Here is a 15,871-nt window from a genome sequence, read left to right as displayed (position 1 = left end):
GTTGCCTTTGCTTTTGATGTCAAATCCAAAAAAATGATTGCCAAGACCAATGTCAAGGAGCTTATCCCCCTATATTTTCTGTTAGGAGTTTTCTGATTTCAGGTCTTTGCCAATTTTTTAATTGAGTTAGTTGTTTTTTTGTTATTGAGTTGTAGGAGTTCTTTATATATTCTAGGTATTAACCCCTTATCAGATATATGATTCACAGATAATTTCTATAATTCCATAGATTGCCTTTTCACACTCTGTTGATTGTGTCCTTTGATACACAGAAATTTTTTTATTTTTGTTGTAGTCTCATTTATCTGTTTTTTTCTTTTATTGGTTTTGCTGTTGGCGTTATATCCAAGAAAGCATTGTCAAATCCAATGTCATGAAGCTTTTCCCTCATGTTTTCTCCTAAGAGTTTTATAGTTTTAGGTCTTATGCTTAGATCTTTAATCCATTTTCAGTTAATTTTTACATATGATGTAAGGAAAGGGTCTAACTCCATTATTTTGCATGCAGGCATCCAGTTTTCTAAACACCATTTGTTGAAGAGACTGTCCTTTCCCCATTGAATGGCCCTGGCACCTTTGTTGAAGATGATTTGACCATATATGTGAAGGTTCATTTCTAGGCTCTCTGTTCTGGTCCATTGGCCTATGTCTGTCTTTATGCCAGTACTTTGGCATATTACTTTTAATGAAACTGTAACAAATAAGAGAAATACATATTTGGAATTATCTGTACTGTTTCATTGAATACTTTGTGAATAATTGTTCTTAATGTTTTAATTTCTATTTTGTTTTATTTTCTAATTTTTTAGTGACCAGTCCTATGTGATCAGTTTTGTGGTTCCTAATCAGAAAAGGTTGACACTTTTGGCCCAACAGAAGGGGGTGGAAGGAACTTGGGTTGATATCTGCAATAACCCTGCCATGGAAGCTGAAATACTGAAAGAAATTAGAGAAGCTGCAAATGCCAGTAAGTAAGAAATTGCTTGTCTGTTGAAGTCCCTAAAAGTCATTTAATAATGTCTTGTACATTAACCTCTTGAAGATGTCTGTTTGTTTTAATAATAGAATACAGAGTTTTTAAAACCTGCCTCTTAAATATATGCAGTGAATTTCCATATTGGAAGGATCCTTAAATGTCATATAGTAGAATAACTTAATCTAGTTCTTTATCACATGTTACAACATCCCTACCAAGCGGTCATCTAGCCTGTGTTTGGGATGGTCCATCTTTGTTCATAGTAGGCCTTGGTGTGGATCTCTTGTTATTTATCATTGTGTCCGCTTACTTAGTGTGGGCCCTTGCAATCTAGAGGTCTCTGCCCTTCAGTTTTGGAAAGTATCTGTTTATCTTTGTTTGTTTGTTTGTTGGCTCTTCTTTCAGTTTTTCTCCTCCAAGTTCTGGGACTACTTTGATATGGCTGTTGGACCTCCTGCTTTCATCCTCTAATTTTATTATCGATTTTTCTTTTGTTTTCCATCTTTTCCTTTTTGTTTTATATTCTGGCAGAGTCCCTCAACTTTATCATCTCTTCTGTCTATTGAATTTCCAATTTCCAATATCAGAATTTTAATTTTCAAAGGCTCCTTCCTGCTTTTTCAGTGTTGTTTTAATAGCATCCTGTTGCTCTTTCATGGATGCAGTCAATGTGTTGTCTCTTATTCCTCAGAGGGTATTAACGGGGTTCCTTTTATGAAGTTTTCTTCTCCTGTTGTTTCTGTTTCCTCCAAGTTCCTCTTTCTGCTTGCTTCCATCAGAGCCTTTCATATATCTGCTGATCCTTGTCTGTCCATTCAGATTTGAGAATGAGGTACTAAAAAACCGGAAAGGTTACTGGGCTTCACTGAGAAGTTATTCAAATGTTAGTGTCTGGGGTCATTTCATTTCTCCAAAAAAGACCTCTCCAGTCTCTTGCCTGGGGGATAGTAGCTTGACTGCTAGTAATCTGGTGGCCAAAAAGAGGAAGTTGGAAAGGGGCTGAGGGTGGGGTGGGTGGGTCTTAATCTCACTGAATCCTTCCATTTTCAGTTTTACTTCCTCCCTCTATTATTGTATCTAGTGTTTTTCAGTCCAGAGTCTCTCTATTTCAGTTTTCCCCAAAAGGAACCTGTCTCCAGCCTGGCTGGCGAAGAGCAGGATGAGGGAGAGCTGTCCTCTGAACAGGCTTGGGCCAGCCCTCCTCTTTGCCATGGACCCCTCATCTCTGTCTTCAGAGGCACGGGCTCAGGAGCTCGCTTTGCTTCTTGTTGGCATCCTTCTCTGTTATCAGTTAGCTTTTAACTCTCTCTAAGCTTTCAACCAGTTACTGTTAGTCCTTGCTTTTTGTCTTCTAAAATTTTGTTGAACTTTCTCATCCAGCGGCCTCTTTCTGTCATTTTAGTTTTTTCCTTGTGGTTAATTCTCTTTAATTTTTAAAATTATTTTAAACTGTTTAAATTATTTTCCGGAGGAGCAGAGATAAACTGTGTACTCTTCATGTTTAATTGGTTAGTGTTAGTGTTAGTGTTAACCTGTTGCTTTCCCTCCTAAAAAATGAAAATATCATTTTTGTGATTATAGGTTGTATATTTATTATAAAATATTGGACGATACAGAAAATTATAAAGGACGAAGTAAAAATCACTTGATAATAGTTATCTTTGGTTGATGACATTACATTCTGGTATATATACTTAACCTATCAACATGATCAACGTTTTTCTAGTCACTAGATCTCAAATTGCATTAGATTTTTAGTAGCTAAATAGTATTCCACTATAGGAGTATCCACTTAAGTCCCTGTTGTTGGCCTTTCAGGATAAGTTCCACTTTTTTCCCTCCACTCTAAACAAGAATAACACATATCTTGTAGACTCAATTATTGTATAATTATTTTCTTAGTATGAATCCCTAGAAATGGAATTTGGGTCAAAGTAAATGGATATTATAAAGGCTCCCCCCACCACCGCCCTGTGTCACCAAATAAGTCCCTCTTCCCCCAGGAAAACTGGACTAGTTTATACTCCTATCAGAGATCACAAGCATACCTGTTTCCCTAACTAGACTACTATGATTTATTTTTTAAATTACTTAGGTCCCACTTTGGTTTAAAAATGTAATTTGTAATATTAGTTAGCAAGTTGATGTTGAAAAGCTATTTTTCCCTAAGAATATTCTTATAGTTAACTCTGGACACTATAAAGTTTTAAATAACAATTGCCTATTAGCATCCTCAGATTGAAAAGTAGGTTATTTTATCACCATAAAGACTGTGGCTTAATGTTTTTTTCTTAAAGTTGGTTTTGTTAATTATAGTATCGAATATCACACTCCTTATATTAATGTCACCAGACTACCAGAATTTTCTTTGATACAAATCCTGATTTTTTTCTTTGAATGTAGTATTTCAAAAAGTATCGCGGCTAATAGGCTGTTACTTTAAGGCACTCCCTGGATGTGCTGACGGAGTGGAATGTGACTTGAATAATTTGTCATTGCACATTTAACTGTGTAAAAGCTATAATGGGGAAAGTCAAGCTGGATCACAATTAGATGGAAAATGGAATAAAATTCTAGGACTCCCGAGGCCCCCATAACTTTCTTGTGCTTGTATTGAGGCATGAAATTAAACAGTTCCTGATTTGGATAATGAACACTAATCATGAGCTAAACGTATAAATCATAAGCTTTTCTGCGCCACAAAAGATTTATCTTGCCAACCTTTGGCTTCAAATCATAATTTCAGAGACTTATGCGAAAAAGCATAAAATACTCTTGCTTGTATTCAGCTGTATCTGTCTGAAATAGCAGGCCCCTTCATGTTTTAAATGTAAGTGCGAGCTATAGATAGTATAAGAACGCAAAGTTAATTGTTTTGGGGTGATTTGACAATTATAAATGGCTAGGAAAATCAACATTTGCTGCCACCTGCAGGTCACATTTCATAAAATGCCACATGTAAAATCATCTGTTTTTCCTTCCCCTAATTTTTCTCACTTGTTGGCAATTTATCCTGTTTATAGGAAACTGCGTGATTGCCCATTGTTCTCTATAGCTTGTGGTACTAGATAATGTTTAGGAGTTCCAAAAATGAAACCTCTAATGCAGCCTTTTTTTTTTTTGCTTTTAACAAGAATTTAGTTAGTAAAGCTTAAATATAGAAACTTTTATAAAGATGCTCAATTTGCTTGTGTGCAACTGAAATAGTGTGCCTGCCTTGTTGCCATTTTTGTCAGTGTTTCTGGACTAGAACCTATGTAAGTAGGGAAAGTAATATGAGATAAGAGGTTTTGGAGCCAAATCTATAGCTGAGAATTTAACTGTTTCCTTGAGATCCAGATGTGACCTTGAAAGCAGATGGGCTTATTTCAGGCACCTCTGTGTAACTGAGCTGTAATGTATCAAGAGCAGACATGGGTAATTTGAGCAAATTTTATGTTCTTTTACTATCCGTTCAGGCATTACTTTTAGGAAGTTGGTTCTAAGTAATTTGAAAGATTATTTTTCACACTCAGCTTTGTATTTTTCTCTTGTTCTAATGAGAAACTCACTAATTCAACCAAGCTTTCATAGAATTCAGGCTCGTATTAGAACAAAAACTGCCATGAATGTGAATTCTTTATGCTTGTCACTGAAACCAAATTATTTCTCGAGTCGGTCAGGCTGTTTAACAGTAGTTTTTTTAAGGAAAAAACTCCAAATATCCAGAGTATTTAATTTTTCCTTCAATTTAAGCTAAAATACACAATCCATTTCTTCACTTCTTGCAACATAATTGTTATCAGAAATAAGACTTCTCTTTTTAATACAGAAACTTAAACTTTTCCAAAAGCAAGAAGTGTTTTTTATTGAGGTCATAATAGTTTATAACATCGTGATATTTCAGTTGTACGTTATTTGTCAGTCATCATATAAATGTGCTCCTTCAACCCTTGTGCCCACCCCTCAACCAACCTCCCCCTGGTAACCACTCAGCTGTTCTCTTTGTCTGTGTGTTTATCTTCCACATATGAGTAAAATCATGTGGTGTTTGTCTTTCTCTCTCTAGCTTATTTCACTTAACATAATACCCTCAAAGTTCATCCTTGAGGACCTTGTTGTTCAGTTGCGAATGGGACGATTTTGTCTTTTTTATGGCTGAGTAGTATTCCATTGTATATATATATCACATCTTCTTTATCCAATCATCAGTCGATGGGCACTTGGGTTGCTTCCTCGTCTTGGCTATTGTGAATAATGCTGCAGTTAACATAGGGGTGCATAAGTCTCTTTGAATTGTTGATTTCAAGTTCTTTGGATAAATACTCAGTAGTGAGGATAGCTGAGTTGTATGATATTTCTATTTTTAATTTTTTGAGAAATCTCCATACTGTTTTCCATAGTGGCTGTACCAGTTTGCATTCCCACCAGCAGTGTATGAGGGTTCCCTTTTCTCCATACCCTCTCCAACATTTGTTATTTTTTGTCTTGGTGATTATAGCCATTCTAATGGGTGTAAGGTGATATCTAAGTGTAGGTTTTGATTTTCATTTCCCTGATGATTAGTGATGTTGAGCATCTTTTCATGTGCCTATTGGCCATCTGTATATCTTCTTTGGAAAAATGTCTGTTCATGTCCTCTGCCCATTGATCGGGTTGTTTGGTTTTTTTGTTGTTCAGTTGTGTGAGTTCTTTCTCTCTTACGGAGATTAACCCCTTGTCAGATATATGATTTGCAAATATTTTCTCCCAGTTGGTGGGTTGTCTTTTCATTTTGATCCTGGTTTCCTTTGCCTTGCAGAAGCTCTTGAGTCTGATGAAGTCCCACTTGTTTATTTTTACTTTTGTTTCACTTGTCCAAATAGACATGGTACTCAAAATGATCCTTTTAAGACTAATGTAAAAAAGTGTACTGCCTGTATTTTATTCTAGAAGATTTATGATTTCAAGTCTTATCTTCAAGTCTTTGATCCATTTTGAGTTTATTTTTGTGTGTAGTGAAAGGTAACGATCTACTTTCATTGCTTTGCATGTGGCTGTCCAGTTCTCCCAACACCATTTATTGAGGAGAATTTCCTTTCTCCATTGTATGTTCTTAGCTCCTTTGTTGAAGATTAGCCATCTGTAGATGTGTGGTTTTATTTCTGGGCTTTCAATTCTGTTCCATTGATCTGTGCGCCTGTTTGTATAAGTACCATGCTGTGTTGATTACTATAGCTTTGTAGTACATTTTGAAGTCAGGGATTGTGATGCCTCCAGCTGTGTCCTTTCTCAGGATTGCTTTAGGTATTTAGGGTATTGTCTTGCCCCATAAGAATTTTAGGAGTCTTTGCTCTATTTCTCTGAAGAATGTCATTACAGTTCTGAAAGGGATTACATTGAATCTGTAGACTGCTTTAGGTAGTACGGACATTTTAACTATGTTTATTGTTCCAATCCATGTGCATGGAATGTCTTTCCATTTCTTTATGTCATCACTGATTTCTTTCAATAATGTCTTATAGTTTTCATTGTATAGATCTTTTACCTCCTTGGTTAAATTTATGCCTAGATCTTTTATTCTTTTTGTTGCAATGGTAAATGGGACTGCATTCTTGACTTCTCTTTCTGTTACTTCATTATTATAGAAATGCAACTGATTTTTGTCCGTTGATTTTGTACCCTGCAACTTTGCTGTAGTTGTTGATTATTTCTAATAGTTTTCCAATGGATTCTTGAGAGTTTTCTATATATAAAATCATGTCATCTGCAAACAGCAAGAGTTTCACTTCTTCATTGCCTATTTGGATTCCTTTTAGTAGGCCAAAACCTCCAGTACTATGTTGAATAAAAGTGGTGATAGTGGGCACCCTTGTCTTGTTCCTGTTCTGAGATGGAGGGCGTTCAGTTTTTCCCCACTGAGTATGATGTTGGCTGTGGGTTTGTCATATATGGCTTTTATTATGTTGAAGTAATTTCCTTTTCTCCCCATTTTATTAAGAGTTTTTATCATAAATGGATGTTGGATCTTGTCAAATGCTTTCTCTGCATCTATTGAGATGCTCATGTGGTTTTATTCTTCATTTTGTTGATGTGGTGTATCACGTTGATTGATTTAGGGATGTTGACTCATCCCTGTGTCCCTGGTATAAATCCCACTTGGTCATGGTGTATGATCTTCTTAATGAATTGCTGTATTCAGTTTGCAAATATTTGTTCAGGATTTTTGCATATAAGTTCATCAGCAATGTTGGCCTGTAATTTTCCTTCTTTGTCTTGTCCTTGTCTGGCTTTGGTATCAGGGTCATGTTGTCCTCATAGAATATGTTAGTAAGTGCTCTGTCTTCCTGAATTTTTTGGAATAGTTTGAGAAGGATAGGTATTAAATCTTCTTTGAATGTTTGGTAGAATTTTCCAGAGAAGCCGTCTGGTCCTGGACTTTTATTTTTTGGGATGTTTTTGATTACTGTTTCAATCTCTGTACTTGTGATTGGTCTGTTCAGATTCTCTAATTCTTATTGATTCAGTTTTGGGAGGTTGTAAGAGTCTAAGAATTTATCCATTTCTTCTAGATTGTCCAATTTGTTGGCATATAGTTTTTCATAGTATTCTGTTATAATCTTTTGTGTTTCTGTGGTATCTGTTGTAATTTCTCCTATTTCATTTCTAATTTTATTTATTTGAGCCTTCTCTCTTTTTTTCTTTGTAAGTCTGGCTAGGGGGTTGTCAATTTTGTTTATCTTCTCAAAGAACCAACTCTTTGTTTCATTGATCTTTCTCCTGTCTTTTCTCTTTTAATTGCATTTATTTTTGGTCTAACTTTTATTATTTCCTTCTTTCTGCTGACCTTGGGCTTTGTTTGTTCTTCTTTTTCTAATTCTCTTAGGTGTAGTTTGAGATTGCTTACTTGAGACTTCTCTTGTTTGTTAGGGTGGGCCTGTATTGCAGTGAATTTTCCTCTCAGGACCGCTTTTGCCACATCTTATATGAGTTGATATGGTGTGTTTTTCATTTGTCTCCAGACAGTTTTTGATTTCTCTTTCAGTTTCTTAAATCATCCATTGGTTGCTCAATAGCATGTTTAGTCTTCACATCTTTGTCCTTTTCCCAGCTTTTTTCTTGTAGTTGATTTCTAGTTTCATAGCCTTGTGGTCATAAAAGATCGTTATTATTATTTCAATCTTCTTAAATTTGTTGAGGTTGCCTTGTTTCCCAACATATGGTCTGTCCTGGAGAATGTTCCACGCACACTTCGGAAGAATGTGTATTCTGCTGTTTTTGGTTGGAATGTTCTCTCTCTATATATAAGCTACATCTGGTCTGGTTTTTCTTTTAATTCCACCATTTCCTTATTGACTTTTTGTCTGGAGGATCTATCCATTGACGTAAGTGGGGTGTTAAGGTCCCCTAGTATTATCATGTTGTTGTTAATATCTCCTTTTAGGTTTGTTAATAGTTGCTTTATGTACTTTGGTGCTACCGTGTTGGGTGCGTAAATATAAGTGTTATGTCTTCTTAGTATAGTGTCCCTTTTATCATTATATACTGCCCCTCTTTGTCTCTCTTTACCTGTTTTATCTTGAAGTCTGCTCGTCTGCTGTAAATATTGCAACATCTGCTTTCTTTTGTTTACCATTAGCTTGGAGTATTGTCTTCCATCCCTTCAGTGTGAACCTGTGTTTGTCTTTCGAGCTAAGATGTGTTTCCTGGAGGCAGCACGTTGTTGGGTCTTGTTTTTTAATCCATCCAACCACTCTGTGTCTTTTGATTGGAGAATTCAATCCATTTACGTTTAGAGTGATTATTGATATGAGGGCTTAATGCTGCCATTTTATCGCTCATTTTCCAGTTCTTCTGCATTTCCTTTGTTTCTCATCCCATGTATTTTGGACTACCAGTTCGGTTAAGTAGTTTTCTATGATGGTTTTCTTAGTTTTCTCCTTATTTATCATTTGAGTCTCTGTTCTAATTATTTGTTGCGTGGTTACCATTAGGTTTGTATAAAAAAATCTCGTAGGTGAGATAGTCCATTTTCTGATGGCCTTTTATTTACTTAAACTAAGCTGATTCCATCCCTTTTCTCTTCCCCTTCTATGTTGTTATTGTTACATCTTATTCCATCTTGTGTTGTAGGTTTGTGGTTAATGACGAGATTATATTTATTTTTGGTATTTTCCTTCCCTTTGTGTTTAATGTTTTAATTGTTTGCTAACTTGTTCTGATAGAGAGCTGCAATTTTCTGATTTTGCCTACCTATTTATCTCCTTGCTCAAGGCTTTCTAACCCTTTCTTTTTTTTCAGGTATAAAGGTCTCCTTGAGGATTTCTTGTAGGGGGTGTTGTTGTGGTAATGAACTCCCTTAGCTTTTGTTTATCTGGGAAAGTTTTTATTTCTCTATCATATTTGAAGTGTATTTTCACTGGATGGAGTATTCTTGGCTGAAAGTTTCTGTCTTTCAAGATTTTGAATATATCATTCCACTCTCTCCTAGCCTGTAAGGTTTCTGCTGAGAAATCTGCTGAAAGCCTAATAGGGGTTCCTTTGTAAGTTATTTTCTTCTGCCTTGCTGCTCTTAATATTTTTTCTTTGTCATTGGCTTTTGCCAGCTTTACTACTATATGCCTTGGAGAAGGTCTTTTTACATTGATATAGGGAGGAGATCTGTTGGCTTCTTTCACTTGCATTTCCACCTTCTTCCCCAGGTTTGGGAAGTTCTCAGCTCTTATTTCTTTGAACAAGCTTTCTGCACCATTCTCCTTCTCTTCTCCCTCTGGAGTACCTATAAATTCTTGTGTTGCATTTCCTAATTGAGCTGGATATTTCTTGGATAATTTCTTCATTACTTTTTATTCTTAGTTCTCTCTCCTCCTACCTCTGAAGCATTCCTATATTTGTGTCCTCAAGACTGCTGATTTGTTCCTTCATAATATCTGCTCTATTGTTTAGGGAGTCCTGATTTTCTTTATCTCATCCATTGTGTTTTTCATCTCCAACATTTCTCATTGGCTCTTCTTTATTAGTTTCAGTCTCTTTTGTGAAGAAGTTCCTGATTTCATTGAACTATCTGTAGTTTCTTGTAACTCGTTGAGGTTTTTTTATGATAGCTATTTTGATTTCTGTGTCATTTAGATTGTAAATATCTGTGCCTTCAGGATTGATTTCTGGGTTCTTGTCATTTTCATCCTGGTCTGGAGATTTAAGATATTTTTTTCATACTGCTTTATGGCATGGATTTGTGCCTCTGCATAGTGATAATATCTGGTTGCAGCTTCCACCTGTTGCCACTGGATGGGGGTCAGGAGCTGTGTATTCTGAGCCCACCACAATCTGTGGCTTGCTCACTCCATCCACTGGCTGCTTTTCTGTCTGTGCGGTGTTCTGGCCAACCAGCTGAGCTGGTGTCCTGACTGGGGGGAGAGGCTCTTTCTTTTACCTTCACTATCCTAGGGACAGTCTTACTTGGCCCTCACTGTCTGCTCTTCTGGGGTACTAGCTTGCTGAAGACACCCCCACAATAGCTTAGTCACCTCTGTGTGGGGCATTCCCATGGGCTATGAGGGAACTCAGAGAGTGATGGTGTTTTTCTGGAGGGCTGCCCCTCCCCCCTTTCCTCTAAGAACTGCATGCAGTCCTGTGATTGAAGAATCCCCCAACCTATTTCCACTTCCTCCAGAGGGTCTAGCACCTCCACCTTCAGACGTATGGCTGTGTGGGTCTCTCACACATCTTTTGTGTTTGTCCTCTGTTGGAATATGAATGTTGTTTTCATTGTATCTTAGAGGGGAGAGTCTAAGAGGAGAGCTCACTCCACCATGATGCTGACATCACTCTCCTGTTTAGCAGTATTTTTTAAATATTCAGATGTTTGCTTCTTTGAAATTGTTTTAAATAATTGCATATAAAATAAAATTCATCTGTAGATTAACCTTACTGTCAATGGGCCTTCAGAATTTTAAGGATGACCTTGTATTAATCAGAAATAACTTGATGGAATATAATTTAATGAATTATAATTCTTGAACCTGTATTGATTGCCTCTGTGTCCTCATCTTCTTACATTTCTTTCAACTTGTGTTCTCTAACTCAAATACAATATGTGCTGCATCAATTCTTATACCATTTAAAAGTATGAAATCCACAATCCCCTTTTTGATTCCTATTTGAATGTATAATAAAGCTTATGAAAAACAGTTGTTCTAGATGCTTAATTTTCTGTAGAGTGAATTAATAAATATGTATGTATTTATTGAGGACTCTCACTGTAGCCCTATGGATGGAGCTTATGTTCTAGTAGGTGAGACAAATTGTAATATGTTGAATGGTGATAAATATTTTGAAGAAAACATAGTGTAAGAGGATATAGGGAGACAAAGGGACTTTTGTTTTGTTGTGAGTCATCAGGGAAGTCCTCTCTGAGGAGGTGACATTTGAGCAGACACCTGGATGAAGTCAGGAAGAGAGCCATGCAACTACAAAGGGGAAGACCATCCCAGGCAGAGGGAACAACAAATAGAAAGACTCTGAAGAGAAGGGTGTCTATATATATTAGGTTAAAAACTGCACAGACCCAGACTATCCAAGTGAAACAACGTATGTATGCATTGAGAAGTACAAAATGAAATTGTAAGATAGTGGTATCATTAATTGACTAACATACCATTAAATAAGTTTGCCTCATCACCTGCATCATCTAGGTAAATCCTGCAAAATTCGTGTTTTATTAATTGCTTCTCTCTCTCCCACTCTCCCCTGCTTTCCCAACTCTCCCCTCTCTTGCCCCACTTTCTCCCTTTGTCCTACCTCCCCCTTTTCATTTCAGTGAAATTGGAGCGCTTTGAAATTCCAATCAAGGTTCGCTTAAGCCCAGAGCCATGGACCCCTGAAACTGGTTTGGTCACTGATGCTTTCAAACTGAAAAGGAAGGAACTGAAGAACCATTACCTCAAAGACATTGAGCGAATGTATGGGGGAAAATAAAATGCTGCTGTCTTATTTACAGTTGTGCAGGAGGTGGCCTGGTGGTTTTTCGGTTCTAGAGTTTTAAGCCTTGTTGAACTGTCTGTTAGAATGTAAGGTATATCCTTCTAAAGAAATGGTAATAAAAAAAAACCCAAAGTGATTAAAATAGTCATCAAGTCTACTTTAACTTAGTTTTGCGTAGTTCTAGTGAAGCTGAAATTGAAAAGTTGTTTCCCTTTAGCTGTGTTATTAGTTTTAGAGCAAAAATTCTGCTTTTAAAAATTAGCATAAGGTATACTTGTTTTCTTAAAGAAAAATATTTAATGTTGAACACAATAAATTGCAGTTGGAATAGAATGTAGTTTGAGGAAATTTGCAGCTTCCAATGTCTGTTGTCTTTCTAGTGCAGAAAAAGCTTAAATATTCAGCATGAGAAAAAATCTGTATTAACACTACTCAAAGCAGAAGTGCCACAGGGCTTTAGAATTCTCTCCTGACCATTTATCTTGAAGGGAAACTTCAATCGTAATATAATATACAGACTCAAATAATACCTTGGAAACCATTTTAGGATTCATAATTATTGCCTAGGTTAGACATAGAATCATTGTAATATTGTGAATAATTACAGTGCCTGAAGTAAGAATAAAACAAAATAAACACACCAAAAAATATCTAGTAATATATTTAAAGGGAAATTGAACTGCCTTTTTGAAACTTGGAGGTCTATAAATCAGTAACTGTAATTATTTGAATGACTTAAGAGTAAAGTACATTTTTAAAACTGGTGAAACTTGCCTTTCTATGTTTGTTCCAAGTAGATGACTGAGACCAAGAGTAAAATGATAGAAAGTTAATCAGATTTTAATAAGCAGCATTTTCTCTGTTAGAAAAGGTGATGAAATTATAGATATTTCAAATTAATGACCCTTGCATAGCACTGAATCTGGGAAAGGATTTCGACTCTGAATTTATCTTTGATAACAGGGATTCATTTTTAAATGTACTCATATTAAATTACACTTGTAATTTAAGATCTGTTGATTTGATTCTTGATCAGTAGTTTGTATGTGAGAAAGCCTTTCATTTTGCTTTAATTTTAGCAAAGCGGGTTATGATGAATGACTTCTCCAATATCTTGTTGGAATCTATGAGTGATTAATTACCTTGCATGAATTTTGGGAAGTTAAAGGGAAGAACACACTGTTACCACTTTTTTCCTCTTGACGAGAAGACTTTAGAAACTGGAAGTGCTAGATTTCGGAGAAGGGAAGTTACTCAATAAGGGCCTGATATTCGTGCAGTAACTTGGCATGTGGGCTTCTTTTTGAATCTTTAATTAAAATTTGGGATTATATATCCCTGATAGATATTCACACTTGAACCATAGTTACTGTAAAGAGCAAAAATTCTTAATATCATTATTCTTTGCACTTTTTTCTTAATCATTTTATATATATACATATATATATGTTGCTTATATTGCTTTGTACAGATGTGGGCCACCACTGCAACAAAATACATTCTTTTTGCTCTAAAATATTTATAAAGAAGATTTTTAACTGTGTTGTGTATATGGTGGTAAAAAGGATAAAATCATCTGGTGTTATATAAGCAAGAATGAAGGTTTTTGTAAAGATTTCTGTTCAGTGTTCTGCAGTGTAAAATTCGAGGTGCGTTCTCCTTGAAGTTATGTGTATGTGACTATTCTCATTCTTTTCAACTTGCCTTTGAAGAGTGAAAAACCATTATTATCAAGTAGACTACTGTTCAGCTTCTACTGTTTCTGGCCCACTGTTGATCCTTTAAGAAGAATTTCCTTAGACTTTTTCAATATGTGGTTTTTTTCCCCATTTGGAATGATTTTAAACGCGTGAGTGCATGCATACTTGGATGTTTCCACCCCCACCAACCCCCATCTCCCAAAAGCTAGAACACTGCCAGCTAATCTGTTGTATGGGTCCTTTAGAAACACGTAATTAACACTTAAGGTTGGGTGCTGCTAATTCTTTGCGAAAATCCAAATATTGTTAAGGGACCAGGGAGATGCCACTGCCCCCTAATTTTTCATCTAAAAATATACATGTTTATGTAAACAGATCTTTCCATACTCATAGTGATTTTTCAAGTATTTGAGCCTAAAGATTTTGATCCTACGTTTTTATACCTGTTTAAATCGTTCACTGTTATTATTAGTCATCCATCAAATAAAGTTGTACTTAAAAAATTTACTACAATTATGTACGTTTCTAAGTCGAATACTTATGACTTGTTTTAATTACAGGAAAGTATCTTGCCTCCTTGATATTTATAATCCTTTTTTTTCTAAAATGGAGGTATAATTATATGACTTTTAAGAACTGAAATACAGATAAATGATTTAAAAAGTCAGAAGTTAAGGAGATTAATGTTTCTGTGGTCATAAAGACTGATTGATAATCCTTGCCTATATATTCCTGGTAGCATATGACAAATGTTTCTGAGGTAACAAGATGAGAACAGGTTAAAGATTTTGGGATTTGGAGAGAAATATTTTAATTTTTAAATGTAGTTAAACAAATTAGAATGTATTCATATTTGTACTTTCTGTTAAAATGCATGATTACAGGATTGTTACTTAGATTTTTGTGTTTATTCTTGGTGAAAAGCTTTGTTTTTTTCTTGTTTTTAAGTTTGCACTCGAATCTTAAGAAATAAATCCACCCATGTTATCAAGCCAATTTGTGCTTAATTGTGCGACGGGATAAAATCCACAAATTTGAAGAGTATTAGTTAAACATTTGAACACTTATTTTTAAAGTGTTCATCTCTAGGTTTATGGAATTTCACCAAGCAGTTAACCTGACTTGTATAAGACCCATCTATTAGTTGGGAGTTAACTTGGTACAGATAGTAGAGTAGAACCCTTTTGTAACATTGATATTGTGGGACAAACATAGGCATGTTCTATGGGTTATTAGTAGGTGCTAAGAAATAACTGTTACCTTTAGGCTAATTAAAATTTAGGGAGAATTTAACTTATCTGACTTCTATGAAAGTGGTTATAAAGTGATGTTAGAGCTGTAGAACCAGACTGCCTCAATCTATTCCCTCTCTTTGCCACTCACTAGCTATGTGACTTTGGGCAAGTTAACTAACATCTCTCAGCTGCGTTTCTCCATCTGGGAAAATGGGATTGGTTGATAATAGGATCTACCTAATAGGGTGGTTGTGAGGGTTAAAATGAGTTAATCCATGTAAAGTGTTTAGAACATAGTAACCTTATTTATGTTTAACTATCATAATCATTAATATTATATCCAGGCAGTATTCATCAGTCGGGTTAATGTATTGGCTAGCACACTCAGGACCTTAAAAGATTGCCCGTCCTGAAGACTTTGTGGAAAGAGTTCTGGATTTAGAGGTGAGGAGACCTGGCCTCATTCTATCACTAGCTTTGTGACCATCTTAGCTTTAGCTGCTTCTTCCCATATTTAAAAAGAAAAAAAGAATAGACTTCAAAAAAAGGCCCTTTGGAAAAAGAGAGGGATGAATGACAGAAGAAATCAGGAGTGTAATGGTCCCCACAGTCCATCATGTCAAGCTTTCATATTGGGACTTTGCTGTCCCAAGGTGGTGTGTTTTCTTTTAATGGTGCCCTAGGTCCCAAGTTTCCTGTAGGGATATGAGGCTGTGGATGATGCCATCACAAGCAAGAAGTTAGGATTCTACTAGGTTCCAAGCATCTTTGTCATTCTCATGTTCTCTTTGTTTAAAAATAAGGGTTGTGCACAGGTTAATTTAAAGCAGTGCTTTCAAACTTTGTTTTTACTGTGATCAACAATGCTGTGCACTCATGCTTATGTGTATATACAACAATATTTTATGACAGTATTTGTGTGAAAAAACAATACTAATGAGATACTCACTAACTTTCTATTTCATTTATTTAAATACTCGTTGTGACCCACCAAATTGATTTCATGACCCTGCAAAATAG

At 35.7% G+C, this 15,871-nt stretch overlaps 1 protein-coding gene across 20 annotated transcripts in view; it reads left to right on the top strand.

Moving 5' to 3' along the window:
- Positions 1-14,607, top strand: part of ACSL4 (acyl-CoA synthetase long chain family member 4) — a 151,046-nt gene extending 136,439 nt beyond the window's left edge. For all 20 annotated transcript variants that reach the window (XM_070256878.1, XM_070256881.1, XM_023634024.2 and 17 more), the window contains 2 exons: positions 809-966; positions 11,753-14,607. In XM_070256878.1, the coding sequence (XP_070112979.1) occupies positions 809-966; positions 11,753-11,910 (316 nt within the window). In that variant the 3' untranslated portion in view covers positions 11,911-14,607. The remainder of the gene's footprint in view (positions 1-808; positions 967-11,752) is intronic.
- The last annotated feature ends 1,264 nt before the right edge of the window (positions 14,608-15,871 follow it).

This window comes from Equus caballus, chromosome X, assembly GCF_041296265.1.
Source record: "Equus caballus isolate H_3958 breed thoroughbred chromosome X, TB-T2T, whole genome shotgun sequence".
NCBI lineage: Eukaryota > Metazoa > Chordata > Mammalia > Perissodactyla > Equidae > Equus > Equus caballus.
This window is presented reverse-complemented; position numbering and strand designations above follow the sequence as displayed.